The 24,613-nt window shown below is 39.5% G+C and overlaps 1 protein-coding gene across 2 annotated transcripts in view; it reads left to right on the top strand.

Moving 5' to 3' along the window:
- Positions 1-3,517: 3,517 nt before the first annotated feature.
- The window catches only part of LOC109033520 (ETS-related transcription factor Elf-5), a 44,616-nt gene continuing 23,520 nt past the window's right edge, over positions 3,518-24,613 (top strand). Inside the window, exon 1 of one of the 2 annotated variants that reach the window (XM_019046184.2) lies at positions 3,518-4,174. In XM_019046184.2, coding sequence (XP_018901729.2) covers positions 4,148-4,174 — 27 coding nt within the window. In that variant the 5' untranslated portion in view covers positions 3,518-4,147. The remainder of the gene's footprint in view (positions 4,175-24,613) is intronic. The other variant, XM_019046183.2, reaches the window with a different exon arrangement.

The raw sequence follows: 24,613 nt of genomic DNA, 5'->3' as shown, positions 1-24,613 counted from the left end.
AAATATGTCAATTTATTTTTTGCTCCATCAATAACTTTTTCACGCGCTACAATCATTGTCCCGAGCAACAGTCAGCAACTGTCAGGAGAGACATGGCAACGATGTAATAAGCTCTAAATGATTGCCGTAACGTTGAGGTTTTTCCAACAACGACTTTTTTTGTTTTGATTGAATAATTCACACGTCGTAGATGGCAAAAATTCTGAAATTCGCAAATTTTTGTGCAAGATTAACGCCATTAATGATGCCAAACAGAATGCTATACACGATAACTAACAGGGCGTCAAGCATACACACACACACTAATATCAGCTCGTAAAATACTTTCGAAGTGTGCGTTAGGGAAAATTTTCTCTTATTCCGATCCTCTAGGACGTGCTACTAAATATTCCGTGAAAAAAAACACCAAAATTGTCTTTACTGTTAGAGATAAGCTTAAAAAACAGCTTATTCCATCCTGTCCCGTTCCATCTTGTCCCGTTCCATCCTGTCCCATATGTTTCCATCCTGTCCCATGTCCCAGTTTAGTGGGACAGAGTGGAAAACTGTTACAACTGAGACCTGCTTGTTTAAGCCCTGTAGGCGCTCTTCTCTACCGATTTAAGTGAAACTTGGTACACGGAGGTATTTTTCAATAGGGAACTCGAATTTTTAGTCGAATTTTCAAAATTCGAAAATCCAAGATGGCGGACATGGCCTAAAATGCTATCTCAGCGCCTAATCAATCGATTTACGCAAAACTTGGTACCCGGGGGTATTTTTCAATGGGGAACTCGAATTTTTAGTCGAATTTTGAAAATTCGAAAATCCAAGATGGCGGATATGACCTAAAATGCTATCGCAGCGCCTAATCAACTGAGACTTGTTTGTTTAAGCCCTGTAGGCGCTCTTTTCGACCGATTTAAGTGAAACTTGGTACACGGAGGTATTTTTCAATAGGGAACTCGAATTTTTAGTCGAATTTTCAAAATTCGAAAATCCAAGATGGCGGACGTGGCCTAAAATGCTATCTCAGCACCTAATCAGTCGATTAAAGTGAAACTTGGTATCCGGGGGTACTTTTCAATGGGGAACTTAAATTTTTAGTCAAATTTTTAAAATTCGAAAATCCAAGATGGCGGTCGTGGCCTAAAATGCTATCTCAGAGCCTAATCAATCAATTCACGCGAAACTTGGTACCCATGCGCCGCGGGTATTTTTGAGTGGGGAACTCGAATTTTAGTCAAATTTCCGAGATTCGAAAATCTAAGATGGTGGCCGTGGCTTAAAACACTATCTCGGTGATAAATTAATTGATTTTAATAAAACTGGACCGGAAAACCATGGTATAAGGAAAAGAAAGGAAATTTTAATAGGGGTGCAATAGGGTTTCTTATGTATCTTAGGCTACGAAATCGAAAAATTCCTGTGTTTTTTCCATCGTGCAAAGATTCTCCCGGAAAATTGACTCTTCTGGAAAAGCTAGATTTTTAAGGAAAATTCCGATTTTTCCGGAAAAATTCCGAACTTTCCCAGGATAAATCGCATCGATACAGGTAAATGGAGGTGTTCTTCAGAATCTGCGCCAAAAATCTACTGTGAAACCATTGGCAAATCTTCGGAAAATCAAAAATAAAAAAAAAAAAAAAAAAAAAAAAAAAAAAAAAAGTTGACCGGTGTAATTGTTATATTAATGTAAGTCCTCAAACTTTTCCTGGCTTTATCACCACTTCAGCGGGTACACGCCCACTCGAAGTTTTAAAATTCGGTGTTTTTGATCTATTTTGTATTGCAATATTCCAAGAAATAAAAGCTTTTTCTTGTGTGAAACGAAAACAGTGCGCATTTTGATAGACAGACGGAACTGTCTAAAAGACGAGTAGAATAAGCTCCAGATATCTTTCATGACGGATGAATTTTTTCTTAATTTTTTTGGTTCTGTAAGATATGAAAGGGTTACATGTTTTCAATTATGCTTTAATTTAGTGCTCGACGATGCTTTTAGGACAATTGTGTTCAATTTTTAATTAAAAGTATTATATGTCACCTCTGAGATGAAAATTTAGGAAATCAGGCAAAATTACGGCAAACTTTGGGAAGTGATACACTTGACGGTGGAAATTCGGGTTTAAGCCCAACTATTAAGCTCGACGAGCTATATTTCCTAAGTCTACACCTAATGATAGTCAAAATAAAGTTTGGTTTGCCCAAAAATTCAGAAAAAAATTTTGGGAGGAAATAGAACCTGGAATTTGACCCTTATTTGAATTCACCCAGGTATGCGTAGAATGAGAGAGTCTTTGGCGCTTTAGTTTTGATAAAACGATGTGCTGAGCCTAATTTGTAGGGGGTTGCTATTCATGCATAGATGACATTGAACTAAAGTATACATGAACCCCCTAAATTACTCCGTTATATCTTGGGTTTTTGATAGTTTTGAGGTCTCTGATGCATTGTTCATAGTGCACTTAAAGTTATGTCCCAAAACTCTTTGCTCTGACATGGGTTTTGTTTCTGATACATGGACCTAATCATCAAAATTCAAATAAAAATCCGGCGGATGGGGGCTGCAACTGGAGACTTTTATGGGGGGAAAAACTTTTTAGGAAAAAAAGGTCTTATTTTAAACCATGATCGGGGGTGTTTCGGGCGCCTTTTTTCAAAAACGGAAGCGAGTGAGCTAAGAAGCTCAAATTTTGGTAGGCACTTTATCTATCTCTTTATTTGCGTTTTGTCTAACAAGGCCATTATATCGCGGATAGGTTCGCTAGAAAATTCAGGGAATTTTCAGTAGAAATGCGTATCTCGGTTTGCGACGTTGCATACTTCTTGTCATACTTTATTTTCTACATGGATAACTACCGAACGTCATTTTTTGAAAATTTCAGTGATTTTTTTTCTTGTGCGAAGAAAATTCTGTGACAACTCCTAGCCATGCTGTTGGCTCGGTCTCTTTAATAAAAATAAAACAGAAGCGAAGATTTCAAAACATCGTAGCCGAGAAACGCATTTTTTGCAGTTCTTTTCACCGTCGATATGTCGATTTATACGTGCCATTTATTTACTTTTTCTATTTTTTAGAAAAACTGCGCATTGAAAATTAGAATAAATTATGATAAAAAAACGGAGACCCCTGACACACCCCCCCCCCCCCCACCCCGCCGATACGTGGCACTCTACTCGTCAGTGGTATATCAAACGAACTGCCGCTTCTTCCGGGGCCAAATATTAGAGTCTGAATGCCACGAGGCGCAGAACGCTCCTCATGTTTTATTTCTTTATTGGTAAGTACTTACAGACTTTAATTTCCACACAGAAACGACCGGCAAGTCCCCGCACAAGAAGGGGACTCAAGGGGAGGCAAGGACCGCTTGCTCTTGGCTCTTGCCCATGACGAATAAGGAAAACGGAGCGAAATGTTCTATGACCTCATTGCTTCAAGGTTGTGTGTAAGCCGGTAACCATAGCAACCCGGGAATCCGGCGCTCTCATTGGCCGCTCATTCAGATTGTTTTGGAATGAACGTTGTTGTCTCTCGGATTATCAAACCTCGTGTGCTCGCTACTCGCTTGCCGCGGTTCGACTTTCTGGCCGCTCATGCATGCTCTGCCCTCGTATCTTCGGTGTGAAAGTTACCGACAATATAATTTCTTTTGACAGTTTTAAAATCTAAGATTCGCTCGTCCAGATTCAGATTATTGTCTCCGAAGAAGTTTCAGTCATTTTTCCGTGCGCGACTGTCGAAGTGATCCTAATTTTCGAGGTGTTTATTTTTTTCCTGAAATGTTTGGCAGATAAGATCGTGAAATAATTCTGGTTTTCCTCAATCTGATTTTCCTCGTTTTTTGTTGTCTAACTGTGGTCAATGTGTCAATTTGCTCGCTTCTGCGGAACGGTTCAGTATGCACAACTTCGATGACTTCTGCATGAAACATTTTTTCTTTGGAGTTTCAATAATGGAAGTTTCAATGCAACTTCTTAGCTCGATTTCAGTTTTTTAAACGTGTCAAGTTCATAGAAGACATTTATTACCGACGATACGATATTTCGCCGACGTCTTCAAATCCCGCTGAGAATTGATCTCTGCACATCTTGCTCCAAATTTTCACCGAATAGTTGAATAGCCACTTGATTCAGAATTGGTCTCCTATCCTGGTCATTTGCCCCGATGGTGAATTCAGCAAATTTTGGAATGGTAAGTCAGCTCTCTTCTCAGATTACTTTGTATACGTAGTATATGATCATCTCATCTCTTGGACTGTGTCATGACCAGGTACAATCTGAATGGTGCAAGTATTGTGCGGTATAAGAGTCGATGGTTATCCGCAAGTTCCAAAACATTTATCGCGGGTACCAAAAACGGTCCTCACCACTAATTTTTGTACTATTATTATTGGCTTCGTACTTGATTTCAGGATATCTCTAATCTAGTATCTATTTATTATTTTTAGCCAAGGCTAAAATTCATTCTCCAGAAAACATACTTAGTGTTAAAATATTAGTAACGAGGGAGAAATGAATCGTATTTATTATTTTGTGACTGGAAGTTTGGGAAGGTTTGAGTCTTGATTTTCCTGCAGATCCAGGAAACTTATAAGTGTACTTAGCAATGGTATTCGCTACTTAGATTTAAGTTCTGTATGGGCACAAAGATCCTCGTTAATGTTTTCATTGCGAAAAAATTGAGCGTCAACCTCATTTAGGTACTACTTCACCTTTGGATGTCTGAACTGATTTAATTTTATGTAGGCACAATCAATGATTCTTGAATATGTTTTTTTCAAGCCTTGAGGGCTATTTCAAAATTGGTGAAAAAAAGAAGTAGGCACACATCCTCAGAAACGTCATAAATTGGAAAAAGTGTATTTAGTTTGAGAATAGCATTCCAGACAGAGTGCATGTTTCACAATTTTGAGCTTCATGGTAAGTTTAAGAGTGATAACTTAAAGTTGATGATAGGTAGCAGCTGAAGCATCATTCACTATCGATTACTGTTACTTGTATAGTTTGCGTGGCAAGATTTTCTGTGGAACGTATGATATCTTTTGAATGCGAAACACAAAGGAAGAGAATGCCAAAGCGTAATTGATGTGGAGTGTGGTGTTAGGGAAGAAACAAATCAAAGCAACACTTCTTTAGAATACTTTAAGATTATCCTGAATTATCATAGAAATAGAGCACCAAAAGTGCAGAACGAGGCTCAATGTTTTAGGGAGGTTAAATTGAGCTTATAGCAGGAAGTAGAAGGCATGAGGAGGTGCGCAAAAAATTAATATTTGTGAAGTCATAATTTTGAAATGGGAGCTTTAAGTAATTGATTCATTTATTCTTATAGGTTTTTTTAGAAATGAGTATTCTTACTCAAGGAAAACTCGTACCTATACTTCGGGAAACCTGTTATTGCAACGCAACTATTCCCAGTAGTGGCAACAATTTTCACGGAACTAACGAGTGACTCTGCTGAAACAGACTACTCAGTCTTAATCCTTGAAACATTGTATGGGTGAAGTTATGCCGTCACAAGAATATTTTTGGGTCCATTTAAAAATGCCTGAGCATTTTGATGAGCATACCTACCTGAGAGTTGATTTCAATCATGAGATAGAAATTCTTAAATTTACCCTAAATATTTCAATAATATTTGGAAGTAGAGAACTAGAAAAGAAATGAAAAAAATAAATGAGGTTTGATAAGAAGTGCGAATGTATCAATCTTCGGCTTCAAATTGTGCTTAATCAAAGATTCGCAAAGCTGAATTGGACTACATTTTGCAATTTGGAACTATAAATTCTAGGCCGGTTTTAAAACAACGTATGTGCCATTAGTTTCTCTATGCACAGAAGTGTTTTTCCAGAAGAGCCCGAATTTACAGTTCCAAATTGCAAAATGCAGTCCAATTAATCAATGAAAACGAAGGAGGCATTCCCGACTTTAGACTAAATACACTCTGAGGTCGAAAATTTGGAGGGTATGGATTCGATCGACATGAATCTATCGAAAAATGAAAACGTGATAATCGATCTAAAAATGAAAACGTGAATCGATCGACACCGATTCGATCGACAAATTGTTAAAAAACCGGTGTCGATTCGATCGACATGAATCGATCGAAAAATGAAAACGTGAATCGATCAACACCGATTCGATCGATAAAATGTTAAAAAACCGGTGTCGATTCGATCGACTTGAATCGATCGAAAAATGAAATCGTGAATCGATCGACAGTTAATTTAAAAACATCCGTATCGATTTGATTAACATGAATGGATCGAAAAATGAAAACGTGAATCGATCGACAACCGTGAATCAATCGACAATTACTTAGGGGGGAGGGGGGGGGGGGGTCCCCTACAGAAGACACCACTGTTCTGATACCTTGTGAAGACAACCTCAAATGTCCGACTTTAATTAAGGCGAATCTGAATCGATGACCGACTAATACCAAGGTATCAAGCAAATTTTTGCTTGGTAATTAATTTTCTCATCCTAAATTTTTGGCATAAAACAAATCCACTACGCTTAGAGGCATGTTTCAGATATTCCATTCCAAGAAATCTGCTTTATGAACCCTAAAATAAAGCTGACAGTATACGAGGGGCAAAATTCTGCTTTCAATTACTCAAATCGAATACGGTTAAAACGCGGTCGCATGTATACAGGATGATCCAGAAGTCCTTCACCATCAGCATCATGCATCACCCCTGTAACTCTTGAACAAATTGAGATGTTGACTTGAACTTTTTTATGTGCATTTAGGTTTAAGTATGGCTTTTAGCGTTTAGGTAACCTTTCGAATCCCCCAACATTTTAAGTAGGGAACCACTCTAAAAAGGGGCAAAAACCTCAGGGGTAATAGATCGTATTCGATACATCAAACGGCTGAGATTGTATCGATATCGATTGGTTCAAAACATAAACATAGCCTCAAAAGTAAATTCAGAAATCTGAGAGAACGGGTCTTTTGTAACAGATTTTTTATTCTTTTGCGTACCAAATGCCAATTTTAAGTGAAATTGTTAGGAATTTTCTCATTTTCAGCTTTTCCAACCTAAATCCTTACAGTTTGGTTTGAGGTTATGTGCTATTGTTTTGAACCAAACGATACATCGAACCGTTATCGAATACGGTCTATATGGTTGGTACGTGTTGCGTGACCTTTGGGTCACCATATGTATCCTCAGTTTTAATACAAATTCAACAAACTATATGTTCGGGGAAATATCACCTGAAATGTGCTTTTAGGCCTAATGGCCTTTTTGTGCTGAAAGTTCAAAGTGGAAGTAGTATTATTCAAGCATTATGTGCGTTCGAAATCCCGATGCTCGTTTACTCCCGCTACAGAGTCACCATGAGGTTTCCAGTGGTGATCGATTGTCGATATTTCTCCATTTAAAGCTACGGTAAAGGATCGATTATAAAGGTCTTCGTTGCGAACACCCTGTTTATCGATCATTTTCCATTTGCTTAGATGTCAGATCAATCGATACACGCGAAGCAAAAGTTAGCCATTCAGGTGGACCCATTCGTCGTGTCGATGAGCAGATATTTCGATTATGACTAATTCAAGACTCGTGGGGAACAGGTGGAAAAAAATTCCCCTTTTCAAAGTATTTTTTCCCTCCAAGTTTCCTCGAAGGGGGAGTGAAAGCTTTCAAAGCTCTCGCACCCACCCGAAAATTATAAAAAATCCAACAAATGCTCGGGAACTTTCCAGGAATTCGAGGACGTTTCACCTACGCAATTACCAAATTTTACGTGTGTTGCCCGAGGTTTCGTGGAAATCGAGTTAATGGAGCCATCTCAGCCCTGGAACAGCGGTCGGTGGGCGATCCAATTTCTTGTTAATCGAAAATAGAAATTCTAGGATTTCTATTTGCGTAAATCTGATTATTTTTCACCCAAAATAGCTTTTCTAGGCAGTGTCTGGTGGCCGCGGAAAATTTTCGGTGCGTCATCTAAAAAGCTATTGTTACTCTGCCGGAGTAAAATTGCAACGGGACCACGAAGGTTTCTTTCTTCGGACGAAAACTCGCCAGTTCTAATTTTGAGAACTAGTGGCGATTTTATCGCACTGGTGCCATCGATGTAACCGGTTGAATACCGGTTGCGCAGGTCAAAGTCTCATTCCTCTCTGAAAATTTTGTTAGGTCAACTTCTCCTTCTTTCCAAACCCTATTTTCCAAAATGTCTTTAGATCGTGTTTAATTACCTATTACCTTGTTGAGTAAGTTGATTTTTGATGGATGAATAAAAGTTTGTTCCCATCGCAGGTGCATGAGGAAAGAATGATAGAGTATTCAAATCATTTTTTTAAAACTAATATTTGTCGTCAAATACGTAGGGTTGTGTTAAAAGTCTGTTTCATAATGCTGTGCTAACACCCTTTCCCCACATTCCCTCTGATGCAGGAACGCAAAATGATAGCGCTAGCTGACATACATACACCTGCAGCGGTACGCAATTTATGATGCACATGTGTCGAAGTAAGACTTTTTTTAGGGCGGAGAACAGGAGGACTTTATCAAGGGAAACCAAGGGAGTCAAGGAAAGTCACTCCACCAAGACAGGTTGGCGAAAGGGGGGGGGGGGGGCTTGGAAAATTCAGATGTCACAGGAGAACGAATTACGAGCTATTCCTACCAAAAAATCGCGAATTTCCACGTAGAAAGATATCCACGCAGGCCAAATTTTCCGCAAAGCCATTCTTACAGAGTTTTCTCGAAAGTCAGAATCAAAGATCTCCATGGAAAACCCCCCGAAGAGTCTTTCAAAAATAAGTGGCGGACGGTTTGGTCAAACTTTGAGATAAAAGAGGGCATTATTGGATTTTAACCCTGCAATTTAGTGCCCTGAACGCGTCACGAAATGGCCTTTTTAAAATTCAGTTGTATGCGCATCATGGCACTATAATAAACTTAACACTTAAAATGTGTTTCTACAGGACGCTAGTTAGAGTTTTCCGATCGGAATCTCAAAATCCGATTTTTCGACTCGACTTGACGGAAAAAACTCTACTGAAAATGTTCGCCTATTCGTGAATCGTATTATGGACAATCGTAAATTTCGATGGTATGTATCATCGCGCCTCCTTTTTTCCCTGACCTCTAAAAGTTGGCGAGGTAATGATACTGCCGTCCTGATGGGGGAAAGTGCAGTGTAAAAATTTGGATGTCGTCAAATTTTCTCAGATAAACACCGAAAAAAAAAGAAGTTACTTTAACATTCTGCTTGTAAAAAAAGTGCGTACGAGATCTTATGAAATGCTGAATTACCCGCTACAGTAGTTACTTTAGCTTAGAGTCCCTTTATACCCAGAGTTACGACAACTCACTTTTGGTTGGGCCAGGATTGGGCTGAAAGTGGCCTAAAAAAAAATCCAATTCTGATTAGTTCTCGCTCATGGAGGCCGAAACTAGTGCACCAAGATGGCGGTACCTCGAATGTGAACAAGAATAATGAAAATATTACCTAATTGTGGTTTATCAAGAGTAAATTGTTATTTCCATAGGTCCAAAATGAAAATAGATTAAGAAATTATTCACAAACCAATCTCATTTTCTTTTTAATTGATCACTTTGTTGATGTTGTTGTTTTTGTGTGACAGACATCGCAGGATTCCTGATCCTTATCCCTCAATATCGTTCGTTTGGGTGCACTAGTTTCGGCCTCCATGGCCAGCCAAGGTCGGCTGCCAGTCAGCTGATAATCGAGTTGTCGTTACTCTGGGTATAAAGGGACTCTACTTTAGCTATGCCGAGACGTGAATAGCTGCTGTGGCGGGTAATTCAGCATTTAAAAAGTTCTCGCACATTTTTTTTCAGGTACATCTAGAAAGTTAAATCAACTTCACTTTTTTCCGATGAAATTTTCATCTTTTTTAACATTTTTAGTCTTTCATTACATTTAACGGATTTAATCGCAACTAAAATGCTCTGGAAAAATGTGCGTGTCAACCTGAAAATCTGTGCTTTACCAGAGGCGATTATTTGGTAGTTTCCAAACGCTCTTACGGTTTTTTCCTTGAGACTTTTACAAATGGGCCTGTTGCAAACTTTTGCTGGAGCAAAAATAAGAGTTTTTTCTTGTAGATAATGCCTCAAAAATCACGATGAGCGCATCGGCAAAGTCTGAAATGCACTCATAACTTCACAATCTGCGTAAGAAATTTGCGTTTTTTTAAGCTTCCCGCTTCAAAAACGATACTACGGCGTAGGTGAACATTTTGTTAGAGGAGTCGCTCCATCGTCGGCAATATTCATCATGGCCGACGCTTGCACGCAGTTCCGCGCGTAATTCAAGGAGAGTTCAAGGTCAATCCATTCGGGCGTGGAAAATATGAACGTTAACACACCGATTGTTATCTGGTCTAATCCAGTTCAGGTGTTATCTCGTCCCATCAAACGTGTTTTGGCGGATTGGCGTCGGCTATGATGATTATTGCCGACGATGGAACGACTCCTCTTACAAAATGTTCACCTGTGCCGTAGTATCGTTTTTGAAGCGGGAAGCTCAAAAAACGCAAATTTCTTACGCAGATTGTGAAGTTATGAGTGCATTTCAGACTTTGCCGATGTGCTCATCGTGATTTTTGAGGCATTATCTATAAGAAACAGCTCTTAGTTTTGCTCTAGCAAAAGTTTGCAACAGGCCCATTGAACCTATTCCATCCCCGCCACCGCACTCAAAAAAAAAAAAAAAAAAAAAACAAACACATTGAATCTAGAGTCCCGACTTTTGAAAACATTGGCAAGAAAAAGGACTCATGATTCAATCAGATTTAAGCTTAAATCAAAAGGAAATCCGCTCAAAGTAAGAGGCTTGGCTCTTGATTTAAGCTTAAATCTGATTGAATCAAGAGTATTTTTTCTTGTCGATGTTTTTAAGAGTCTGGACTCCAGATCAAATGTGTTTTTTTTCCAGTTCGCCTTTTATAAGGGGAATTTTTGGCTTATTTCATGGCATCGGAGCTTTTTGCACGAGTAGCCTGGAACGCAGGGCGCGATGCTGTTACGTAAATTCTGGAAATGCGATCCGATCCGCCCGCGGCCGGCGATTAGGGTGGCGCGCTCACCACCGTCTTATGCAAAAACGCCGTATGAGCCTTCAGAGATGGTCAAATTTCCATCGATGAAGTACGAATTTCCAGGAGGACAAGTCATTGCTATTCTGCTAGTTGATCGGAGACGCTCACAGGCACGCAATTTAATCATAGAAGTATCTTTCAATATCAAAGGAAAATTCACACCTTTCCTCAAAAATGAATATTTTAGCGGGGGATTTGGCAGCGTCCGAATGCTCTTACGACGTTTTTCCTCATTGTAGCACTGCGTTGCACCCCGCGACAAGCATCGTAAATTAGCGAAACACGCTTGCACTTCCAACTCGTCCGCAGGTGTCGCATCGTCATGCGGAAAGTGGAAGGGTCAAAAGTTGGTAGAGCACCATCAGGTGTTGCTACACCGAAAAAATGAAATTGCCGCTTTAACAATTTTGTAGTTCAAAAAAGTGTCCGACATGTTTCAACGTAGATTTTTCAGCAAGATTATGCTAATTTAACCACCCCCGCGTGGTTATATTAGCTTTTAACTACACTGGAAGAAAACCACATTGGATCTAGTGTCTAGACTCTTGAAAACATTGACAAGATAAAATACTCTTGATTCAATCGGATTTTTGCTTGGATCAAAACGAAATCCGCTTAAATTAAGAGGCTTGGTTCTTGATCTAAGCAAACATCTGATTGAATCAAGAGTACTTTTTCTTGCCGATGTTTTCAGGAGTCTGGACTCTTGATCCAATGTGTTTTTTTCCCCCAGTGTATCGTTAAATGTACTTTTGAATCACGTCGGACATACTTTTGAACAATTTAATTGATAAATCGGCAGTTCATTTTTTCCGCGTAAAATTACATATGATGCTACTCAATATGGACCACATTTTGCCATAAGGAACCACTATTTCGGAATCATTTAAGAAACAATGTATGTGTCATAAGCTCTCCGATGCAGATAGGTGTTTCTATGAACGGGCTAGAAATATTAGTTCCTAATTGCAAAATGTCCATACGTACTCGTGCATGTTACTGTAATACATAATCATAAAAGTAACGCATAACGTCGATCCGCTCTGCCGTGCTAAGGAAAAACGCCGTATGAACCTTCAGGCGTTGCCAAATTTCCATTTCTAAACCACGAATTTCTTGGTAAACTTATAAAAAAATTTCTCCTAATTCTTCAGATAATGTTTTTCGTGATTTTACCTAGAGTTCTTGAAACTTTCAAGGAAAAATATTCATAACTTTCCTCAAAAATAAATATTGTGTGTAAGGAAATTTGGCAACCCTTGAATGTTCATACGGCGTTTTTCCTCAGCACGGCAACGCTGCCCTCTCCACTCCGCAGCTTACGCTCCATCTTCCATCCCTTTATGCCCCGGTACTTATGCGCGGAATCGCCCTTCTCAAGTTATTCCTATAGTTTATTAGTATAATTTGGGATTAAAGCGGATCATGACAGCTTGAGCAGCTCTGTGGGCCTAATGTAAGCAAATTCAGTCTATATGAGGCGTCGTAATTTCGTGAGAGGAAGGGAAGATACTTAAGCGACGTGTGTATAAGGTGTCTACAAGTCCGGAATTACCGGAAATATAGTATTGATTTTTTGAGGGCGGTCCGGAAAAACTGAAAAAGTGCGGAAATTCCACAAGACGGTCTGGATTGTTTTTCATTTTTATGTCATTTTTGTCGCAATTTGAGCGAGCAATTAAGATTTTTGAAATTTTTCAAATTTCGTTAAACGGAGGTACTGACTAAGTACTGAATTTTTCTGTTCAGGAGGTAGGTACTGAAATTCTTGGGAATGTATTGAAAAAGTACTGTTTTTTGGCCAGTCTGTTTTAGTAGATACCCTGAGTGTACTGTGATGTTTAGGGAAAACGTCATTCGACCATTCGGAAGTTGTCAAATAATCTCCTCCGATAAAATGTGTATTTTGAAAGAAAGCCATGAATACATCCCCTTGCAATTTTCCGGTACTTCAGATCAAATTGCGAATAAAATTGTCTGAAACATTAGCCGAAAAATATACACAAGTTTCCCAAAAAATTCGTGTATTGAAAAAAATCTTTAACTCAACGAAAGTGGCTGCGATTGACGTCATCTCAACATTGCTGCCAGGTATTTACATCATCATGACGTTAGCAACAAATTTAAACAATCGCAGATCAAAAGCCAAGTGCCCGAACAACATTTCCAAACTTCGGTGAGTTTTTGGGCAATTCGTTGGGCAGTCATCTTGGAAGTTGGGTAAATGCATCATACTGCTCTGATAGTGAAGAGAGCAGTAAGTGCTAAAATGAAGTTTTTGAGAAAGTGGGCCCAGAAGCACCTGACCAGAAAATTTTATTAAAAAAAAGCTTCCATTGTTCGTCACGTAGCCACTAATCATCCAAAAGACTCTTAGAAATCGTTTAGGTGATTAGAATTCGACCGATTTTATTTCAAGTACATAAAAAGGGTATTATTCATTCTCATGCTAGGCTAGTGTGAAGCAAAGACAGCCGTAAAAGTGCCTTCCTCTGCATGCTTTCGTGGTTGCGTTTTGGACACTCAACAAACACATTTTAAGGTTAGAAAGCGGCAGATTAGGGCGAAATTTTACTTAAAAGTACTGTTTTCATTGGCGCTCTGGAGGAATGTCACTTGTCATGTCACTTACGGCTGTTTTGCTTGAAACTGCGTCAATTTTTGCGCACTAGCGGCTTTCTCATATGTCTCGTCTTCATACAGATGAGATGAATTTTGCTGTTTTAGCTATTCTAGCGACCTCATCCAAAAGAAATTAGACGAAATCTTGAATGAAACTCCATTTCGAAAATTTGACACTTACTGCTCTCTTCGTTGTCACGGCAGCATAGTTCAATAATAATTTTGCTGTCGTTGTTAGTCTTCACTAATTTTGTCACAAAATGGGCATCGATTGATCTCCGTCGGGCGTCGCACAGTGGATCGAGTCAATCAGAGAGGTCGGCTATGAAATTTTTAACTAAAACTGCAAATTTCGATGTTTAATTTGTCACATTTTAAATTTTACGGGGTGCTCCTGAAGAAAATTTCACGAGGAAGCCAATGAAACTGCTTTGAAGACCCCAAATTTTTGTAAGAACGGAGTTATAAGCTCGTATAAAGTTTCCAAATGTTGTCCGGCCTCTCTCATTGGCTCGATCCACCGTGCGTCGATGTATCTATTGGGCCCAAAAGGCCTACGCAAGCTCGTATACCTCGCAAACAACATACTCCAAAAGCGGCACAGTTTGTCTATACCGAAAGGATTGACGATTGAGATTCTGACGATCCGCGGTGGAAGCAGGCCTCATTATTATAGGAATCGGCGCTTCCTTCTTGCGTTCCTGGAAGTTTTCCTCGAAGCCGGGCAGCTTGCGTCTCGCGCTCGGCTACTCAACTTTTATCTCACAAGAGGAGCGTCTTTGCGTCAAAGCGCGTTGACGCAGAGCGGAAAATTTAGGGCTAAAACGCCCCGCCACATCGATGAACATGGAACACTTAAAAAAGTTAAATAATAGAGCTCTCCCCCTGCTCTCATGCCACCATCATCGGGACGTCCGGAGGTGATAGGATTCATTTTTCCTCCTTTCCTCCTCGCGCATACGCGATGCGTTCGCAGTCCGTTACGGTGGTGGTGCGCGAACGGAACGGAACATATTGGATCGGAGGTTGGAGCCCGGCACGCTTTTCGGAAATTGATGGGAGTCGTTAAAAAATCCGCCGGCGAGTCGTAAGGAAATGTCGGGCTCGTGAGTTGGGCTATTACCCGGAATTTTCGAGGAAAAAAGTGCATGTTACAAAAATACCCGAGCCCCACATAACTCGACCTAAAATCTGTTTGCACTGGGGTAATGCTGTGTTTCCTCGTTTGCTTCGAGTCCGAGCCCTAGCTGCATCGCCGACGGTTTTTTCCTCCTGAAATCGAATTCTCCGACGCTCTGACGTCCGAGGATCGACCAGTTCTAGTGTATGTAATCCCGGTTGGGCCGGCTCTTTTCAAGTTGCGCTGTCCACGTAAGTCTCAGTTGGAATGATCAACATTTTTTATTTTTGTATTTTTTTACGTACAAAGATTTGATTCCTGCATCTTCATTTTGTGTAAAATTTGACTACATCGGAGTCACTTTTTTTTTTTTTTTTTTTTTTTTTTTTTTTTTTTTTTTTTTTTACCGAAATTAATCAAAGTCCGATGGTAATCTTCCCCTATATTTTCGTAAAGATCTAAACTGAGTCAATGCGGGTTTTGATTTTTGCTTGATTAAGTTTCTTTTTCCTTTCTTTTTTCCACAAATATTCAACTCCCCTCAATGGGTGTTATACTTAAATCGAACCGGAATCTTTTTTTACATTTAAACCTATCCTTAAGTCTATGTCAGTAATACAGTTCCCATGTATTGAATTCAGTCCAAGTCAGTATATGTTTTTAATCTTTCCTGATTACTGAGCCCTGCTGAACAATGTCTCGGGTTTTCAATATTTTTAGTTTCTACTGATCTCTGGATGTCTCGGGTTTTCAATATTTTTAGTTTCTACTGATCTCTAGCCGCTCAATGCAAAATTATTGTGTTAGAAACGGACGAATATACCAGTAATGTTACCCAATATTGGTGTCTAGGAGTATAGTCATGTCATAGAGGTTGTCAGACCGGTGCTGGGTCTGCAAAAAACTGGGGTTGACGAGTCAAACAAAAAGCACACAAATTAATCGGAGGATCCAAGCACAACCCTAGCCTCAGTACGAAACTGCGAAGAGTGTATTTTGCACTGACAGGTGTATCTGGAAATGCTTCGCTGGGCCCCCATCAACAGAACCGTTCTTTGGATGTCATAATACTCATTTAGGTATACCTATCCATAATTTTATGATTAGCTGACAAAATAAATTGGTAATTATTTTTCTATCGTTTTTTCACGAGCAACGATCATGTCAAAGTTATAGGCATTCCTTCTTTTTTCAGGCCTCTCAAACGGCCAACCACCGAAACAAGTTTATTTAGTACTTCCTAAAAAATGCTTGTTAGGAACCAAAAATACAAACATTATGAAGCGTTTCAGACGAAATTTTCCGCTCAGTTCTGACGAGACGATTTTAAAAACTTTATTGCAATATTGAGCATTAATTTTTTTAAAATTTTATTTCCAATCGGAGCCTTATACGAAATTTTTGCTTGAAATTTTTGTACTAGGTATCTTGTTCAAAATTTAAAGTTTTAGTTCGGACAATTTTACTTCTGAAAAACGCGCAGCATTTATTGACTTGTCAAACATTGCAGTTCGTGTAAGCCCTTTTGTGTGGTTGTGCAAGTATATGCATTATCATTTAGCTTATTGAGGCCTCACACTGAACAGACAGTAATATAAAGAACTTTTCTGACATTTCTGGGCGGTTAGATGTTGCCATACACATTTTTCATCGGAGGCTCGTCTAGGAAATTTCGGAATCATCTAGAGCGCGACTTAGAACAACTATTAAATTTCATGTTGCCACGCAACAAAAATTGCGAGGTTAAACATTTCTCATAGATAGGTAGGAAGATATTCAAATGTAAAAAATGCCCAAAAGTCGCGGAAAATTCCCATTACATGCCATGAATGATCGACATTCAATACGGCTTGAAAATATTCGCGATTTGTCAAAATAAGCCTTTGCATGTAACTTAATTTTCACAATGAACTGAAACGATAAAAAACACGGTCCGACAAACTACAGATGTTCGGTTTGACAAATCGTTCGTTGTAAACGATCAAATATTTCGAATGGTATGTTAACACTTCGAACTTTCGGAATTGAATGAATCGAAGACTGGAGTCTAGTTGTGCCAATTATTGAATGTGCAGCTAGACAAATCGAATTATCTGGATGACCTAAAATGCCGAAGTTCCGGTTATGCGACCCGAATTGAAGAATTACCTTATAACTGAAAATAAGGTCTGATTGTCCGTCTGATTATCCAAGCGGAACTCTTGTTTTCGACTCCATATTCGATATGACTTAGCTAATTTGTACTTTTTCTACTTTTAAAGAATTTTTCTGGAAATCGCGATTTGGTCAATCAACCAATTTAAACGCGATACCCTTTAATCAACATATTCGTCACATGCAAATCAATAAATGACTTTCATTTCTGGCTATGAATAAGTATGCACAAGTTTATAATATTCTACCTTCGTGACAAAATCTTAGAAATCTAAAGTTTACCTTCGCATTTGCTATTTTAGAAACAAAGAAGTCTCTAGGTCCATTGATTTCTTAAGATGCGTCAAAAACGTATGCTGCCGTGCTAAGGAGAAACGTCATATGAGCCTCCAGGCGTTGCCAAATTTCCGTTAGAAAATCACGAGTTCCCGCGGGAAATTTTTTAAATAGTTTTCTTCCAATTGTTCAGGTAATTTTGTCCGCAATTTCACCTAAAGTTCCTGAAAATTTCAAGGGAAAATATCCATAGCTTTCCTCCAAAATCAACATTTTATCGAAAGAAACTTGGCAACTCTCGAATGTTCATACGGGGTTTTTCCTTAGCACGGCAGTATGGGTAGGGTACGTCAGCTTATTGTTAAAATTTGATCACCGCTCCGTTTGATTACTTGCGTCATCTTCTTTGCAAAATAGTATACGATATGAGTCCTTCATATGAATAACTCGTACAAATGCCTTTGATGCGCAGGTATCCGAATTTGCGTTCTTGTTGGTTGCGTTATGAGCTGGTTTTGCGTACAATTTTGAGGGTTGCTGTGGTGGCAAATGGAAAAATAGGTGAAAAAAGGAGACAAAAGCGCTGAAAGAACAACGGGGAAAATGGAGGATATTCAGTCGTGAGACAGGGGAAAAAAATGATTTTTCTCCGCCCGCTAATTGTAAGACCTGGCCGGCTATTGATGTGTCTTCATATCCGCCACCTATAACCATGGTTCCCGCTCACATACATGCGAGATACATGCGTGTCCAAAAGATTTCTGAACTAGAGTCGTTATCACCCTACAAATTTTCCAACGCAGCGAATAGCAATAGCTCTGAACAGAGATGGAAAATTTCACGAAAGCTTTTGAAACTTTCGGGGAAGCATTCAGGAGCCCTAAAAACGCCTAGAAACAGTGATTCTAGTTTTTGAAATTTTTCATCTCAAGCCTGAAATATTCGCACATTGTAAATGTTTTCGTTTGGATTAGAGGTTTGGTTGGGGCTTTTCTCTCTTAATTCCCCTTTGTGTATAGCACCTCAGTTCATTGGTAAAAAAACCTCTTGGACCAATGCCGCATTGCATTGACTTAAGAGTGCAGTTTCTTGTCGCCGGATTTAAGAGTCTTGACTCTTGAACTCTTGTTTCAAGCGGATTTTGCATTCATTCAAGCGGATTTTGCATTGATTCAAGCGGATTTTGCATTGAAACAAGAGTCCAGACTCTTAAATCCAGACAAGAAACTGCACTCTTGCACCAGGAGGTTTTTTTTACCAGTGAGGGTAGCATAATAATGCCGCATCAATGGGAAGACCATTTGAAACGCTTCCGGATCTTCAAAGGCTCAATTAATAATTCCGGAAAAATTCAGAAATTTCAAATTTTTTGTTTTTCTTGATTTTTTTCGTCTTTTTTTTTCACTTTCAAATTTGTTCGAGCCTTTTGGAATTGCACTTTTCATCTCCACCTCTGCCCCTGAAAACATTCGCACGAGTACGTAGTATCTTACTTTTTTGAAATATCCGAATTAGTTTTTCTACTGCTTCGATTTTACGGCGACATGTTTAACCCACTCAGCGGTTTTTTGTCGTGCGAGAAGTCATGAAGATCCGCACCTGAGGTTCATGTGCAACTTAAGTAAACGCGCCGATAAAGTTTAGCGGGCGATGTGAATCACGAAGAGCAATGAGTTTTCATGAGCGGGTGGTTTCAATTCACGCACCAAGAATCATTAAATATCTTCGGAAGGAGTTGATTTCGGTAATTTTTCTTGTGCGCAAATGCGCATCGTGTTTCACGTGAAATTTTGGTGAAGAAACGTGTATCAGAATGCTGAAATTCGTACCTTTGTCTAGTGGTCCATTCTAATCATAGTATCCATCGCGATATAACTTGCAAATCGATAAACTAGAGAGATGGTGTGCGTTAGTGTGGACCACCTCCAAAATTCACGTTTCCTGTAAACCGTCAAATGAAGAACAACGACAAATAACGACAACTACCTCCATTTATCGATAACCTCCTAGGCAACCGGAAGTTGTCGCCTGCTCGTTTCCGGTGACTGAAAAACTGCTCCGGGGAGATTTGAAAAAGCACGTTCTAAAGTAAGTAAACATTGAGGGATGGATTTCAGCCTTTTAAGTACGATCATCGCGTTTTTCGTGACATTTTACTCCTGCTAAGGCTACTTACACGGCGGCGGTGTTCCACACGTGCAACAGACGCATTCTCATTTGGTTTTTTCCCCCCAGAACTATGAAAGAACAATCATGCTGTTAAAAAAAAGTTAATCATGACTGCGCCCCCGTCAGGTTAACTGCAGAAAAACCCCAGTTTTTAAAAAATATAATGTGATTCACGTGTGACGATATTTTTTCTCTGCCATTTTGCCTCTCACATCCGCGCCATAGGAGTCTCTAGCGTGAGTTTTGAAGGTACTCCTTTTTGTGAAGATTGTATTTTTAGACTAGCGGAAAAAAGTGGCGTCATTCACGAACCAGTCGACTATAAGAAAAAGTAGGGCTTTTTGAAGATATCATGCATGGTTCGGATTTACCTATCCGTTTCGGAGACTTTACAATGGACCACCAGACTTGGTGCGAAGTTACACTGGGAAAAAAAAACAAAAAAAAAAAACACATTGGATCTAGAGTCCAGGCTCTTGAAAACATTGACAGGAATAAATACTCTTGATTCAACCGGATTTTTGCTTGAATCAAAAGGAAATCCGCTTAAATTAAGAGGCTTGGTTCTTGATTTAAGCTAGATTCTTATTGAATCAAGAGTACTTTTTCTTGTCGATGTTTTTAAGAGTCTGGACTCTAGATCCAATGTTTTTTTTCCAGTGTAAGCATTCTTGTACATGTTTCTTAAGCAAAATTTCACGTAGAACACGATTTGCAGGAGGAAAATTGTCGAAATTAACTCCTTATCCAGATTTTAAATGTTTCTTGACGCGTGAATTCAAACCTCCCGCTCATGAAAACGCAATGGTCTACGTGAGTCAAATCGCACACTTAACGTTACCGCGGCAGTCTATGCGAATAGGGAAGTATGAGAGCCCCAATCTTGACGCTTTGGCTTAGCTATAGCAACTTGTTTACACGCTGAACAGTTAAGGATAGGAAAGGATCAATGCTCGTTGCGGAGCATGCCAAAATTGTCGTGAGAAGCCTTTTGACTTCCGTAGAGGATTGCGTTTCTTGTGACCGGGCAATTCAAATTTTCCGGAACCAATGAAAAATAAAACCGTTAATATCTTAGTTAGGAGTCAATTTCAGTCATTTTTGATGCTAGAATCGTGTTTTGCTTGAAATTTTTGAGGCCGCTGCTGCAGTCGGACTTGGACGCTAAAAATTCGACGCAAGTAAATTTTGCGTGACACCAGGGTCTCTCGCCTTTCCCCACCGCTCCGAAAAAAGTTGCCCCCTTTTTTTGGGAACCCACGGATTCCAGTGAGATGATGTTAAAATGAGTCGTGTTATAACTGAGACCTCATAATGAGGACAGCCCGTGTTGTAATTTTTAGCTTGTGTTCAAAGGTGATTTTTAGCGATGTAGTGATGCACAGTCTCTCTTTTCTGCACATAGAGAGCAATCGTGTTAATACTGAATCACGTGAACCTAGCAATGCTGTAACGCCAAAATAGGCTTTGAACTCGACATAAAAACCGTTATCAGAGGCCAGCTTTCACTAAAGCCACAGGTCCATGAAATTCGCTCTGGCTCTTCGAATAGAGGCCAAAAAAGCCTCTTTTTGGTGATGTGCTTTATGGAAGTTATCGGAACACATGAGGGGTGTTATACTTAGCCATAGGGAATTTCTCTGAGAAGGAAAACGAATTAAACTTACGTATGACCGATTGGATGAGTGTAACATTTTTTTTTTTTTTCATGCAATAGGAGGGAATAGTTTTTGTAACACCAATGGACGAGATCGGGGATATCTGTCTTGGGGGGAGGGGGATCATTCCCTAAAAGAGAAAATTGACTCCATTATTTTGACTCGACTCAAAGCTACCGTGCCAGCTCGCCGTAATTCGGTGAATAAAAAATTCATCGAAGCGATTTACCTCAAACTCGGTAGAAACTTTACCGCAATCGAGATGAGTTGAAAAAAATTGCAATGTTGAAAAAGTTGCTCCGGACGCGCAGAAAGGTGGAAAGTTGTTCCTCCATGAGAACGCGTCGTAAAATGCTCGATTAGGCAGCGGTGTGATACCAGTGGCGTGGCGTACTTTGCAATATATCTGTCGCAGGCAAATAGTAAAATCAGGCATTTTGTCAAATGCCTAGGCAAATAGTCAAATATTCTAACTTAGATTGTAATTCTGATTCTTTTCCTCATTTCAGACAAAATAATGCATTGCTCCTGCAAAAAAAATTGTTGATAAAAATTTGCAGTACACAATAGTATTTTAAACAATTTTTAGCTCCTGGACAGACACTGATCTTGAAATTTTCAGCTTGACATAAAATGCAGAGTTTTCGGAATTTCAACATTTAAAAATATGAGAAACAATTGAAGAGGAAGAGACAAAAAGAGTTCGTAGGTTTGATTAATTATTTTTCCAAAAATGGTTAAAAATCGTGAGCTCTTCGCCATAAATTCACAAAATTTTGTAGACCGTCAAAATTTGACTATCTGCCTAGGCATGTGACAAAATGCCTGATTTCACTATTTGCCTGCGACATATCGATTGATCGACCATTTAAACCTATGGAAAAGTATCGATAAACAGGGTGTTCGCAGCGAACACCTTAATAATCGATTCGTCACAATAGGTTTAAATGGCATAACAATCGATACATCGCACAGCACGCCACGCCACTGCGTGATACCATTTCTCGTGTATATCCCCTCTCCATCGGTCCCTCTTTCGTGGACCACTAGATGTACTAAATTCCACTAGACTGGTTCTTAAGGCGGATCTTCAGCTTTTGCGCTCTGCACTATGGGTGCGATCGATGTATCTCAAATTTTAACCACCAGGTGAATTGTTTTGGAAAAATCTTAATTTCAGTCTGCAAATAAATCATTGAAGAATGTTCCTGCTGAAAATCACCCTCAAAAACCTCAAAACAAAGTCAAAAGCACTGTTTCCAGTTAACCATTGATTTCGATACATTGAAATGGGTTGCAAAATGGAAACAGTACTTTTGACTTCATTTCAAGATTTTGGAAGATGATTTTCGACAGGAACATGCATTCTTCAATGATATAATCTACAGACTGAAATTAAGATTTTCCCAAAATAATTCAACAAATGGTTATTTGAGATGTATTGATTGTACCCAGAATGTATTGCGCAAAAGCTGAAGATCCACCTTAAACTTATATTTTTTAGAAATATATAGATAACTGGGCTCAAAAATATACATTTCATCGAGAGAAATTCGGCAACACTCAAATGTCTATACGGCGTTCTTCCTTAGCGCAAGGATCGACGGGGTCGGTATTTTTAAGATCATGCACATTGCACATCCTGTAGAAATCTTAGAAAGCTGATAGGTTTTATTGGCGATTGCCCTTCTCACCGATTTGATTCAGTCTTCTTGGGTATAGTTATGAAGTCGATTTGCCAGTGTGATCAGTATCTACAATTCACGTTTGTAATTAGGTAATATCACGCCTAACTGTTCACTTTAGCAAAACTGTCCGAACGCTTCCAGTCAGAGAGGAGAGGGAATGGCATTACGCAATATTTTGAAGGCGAGTTTTCCTTATGTGTTCGAAAACTCAGTTTTTACGGCCTATTGTGCCAGTCAGAAACGTCATGGTTTCTTTTGCGGATATTTCAGCGTATAGTCTAGAGAAATTCCATTTTACTGCGCGTTTGGTGATTCAAAATTAACAATCAGTTCGATGATCCCGGCAGTGGACTTTCGGAAAAAAGAATTCTGTAATATCGGCAACCTTGGAAAACTGAGCAGTCCGCGGATTTTGGCTCCAGCTGCCGAAATCCGATAAATATACCGAAAACTTGGCATAGTGGACCAATACCTTCGGCAGCTATGACCCAGCAGGGTGTCTACAAGTCCGGAAATATATCAAGAGATGTCTGAACAGCAACTCCATGTTCAATATGGACCGAGATATCGCACTTTGAAAAGTCGGGTTTTTGACGTCATCCACCATGGTATGGACACCCCTGGTTTCTTCCACCTTGCTTTCATCCGAGTCTCACGTCGAGTAACCAGTGCAAATGTGTGTTTCCCTGACTGATGAAAGCAAGGCGGAAGAAACCAAGGATGTCACATCCGAGGTGGATGACGTCATAAACCGGCTGTTTAGATGAATCTTAAAATTTTTAGCTGATCTGCGAGAATCAAGCATCATGCACAACACGATTCTGTGACCAGCGCAACTGACCCATTCAACTATTCAACGCTTCAAAAGTAGAATGAATTGACAGTGACACTAGTGTTTTTGGCGCTGGCCTCAGTGTCGTATCTTCTCCGAAGGCAAGTGTTACTTGCCATTTTTACCACAGCTGGTGTAACTATACCGGTGCCTCGTCGATAAGTAACAGAGCTCCATGAAAAATCAGATCGAGGTGGAGCACCATAATTTTTAGCTTATGTTTCGTCCTGCCCAGATGATGGTGACTATTGGAAAGAGTGTGCGATTATCATCGATTTTATTGTCTAGCCACCTGTGCCGTCAGAAAAGTCGCCACTGACTTTCCGAGTGAAATTCTCAGAAGCGCGAAAGAAAGATATGTGGTAATTGTCATCTTTCAGTCACCGGTGTCGAAAAGTCCGCGAATATCCAAACAACTTTTTCAGCTCAGAACTTTGCAAAATAATACCAAAAAACTCGCGATCGAGTTCATCATACACTGAAAATATACACTCCAGAGACGCACTGACAATCGAGGCACATAGGGTGAAGCAAAAGTGAAATTCGGAGATCAACGCTACTTTCCGCCGTATGATGATAACGAGCAACTTGTTGACCATGCAATCCAATAAAACTCGCCTAATTATCACCGATGAATTTCGGGGTGTGCTCTTCGCTCGAGGAGTTTTTGCAGATTAGACTAGGATTGCTCAAACCAATGGTTTCTCGACCCTTTGGTTTTCGTTTACAATAATTTGGCGAATTTAAGAGTCGACTTTCAAGGGCACTTGAATGCTATAGGAAGAATATCAAAACTACATGCACATGCATTGTCTCTGTTCATACACTTTTTTAAATAAATAAAATTCGGCCGATACAAACTTTGTGCGGAAAACATTCGGAAGGATTCGAAAGCAGCTGTAACCGTTGTTCGCTGCTTCCTGGCCAACGATTAAAACAATCCAGTTTGAAGTTCGGCAGGTCAATTCAAAAATCGGGAATATGATGCGAACTACTGGCAATAGGATACATCAAAATTTCTTACGGTGAAAA

This window comes from Bemisia tabaci, chromosome 4, assembly GCF_918797505.1.
Source record: "Bemisia tabaci chromosome 4, PGI_BMITA_v3".
Taxonomy (NCBI): domain Eukaryota; kingdom Metazoa; phylum Arthropoda; class Insecta; order Hemiptera; family Aleyrodidae; genus Bemisia; species Bemisia tabaci.
This window is presented reverse-complemented; position numbering and strand designations above follow the sequence as displayed.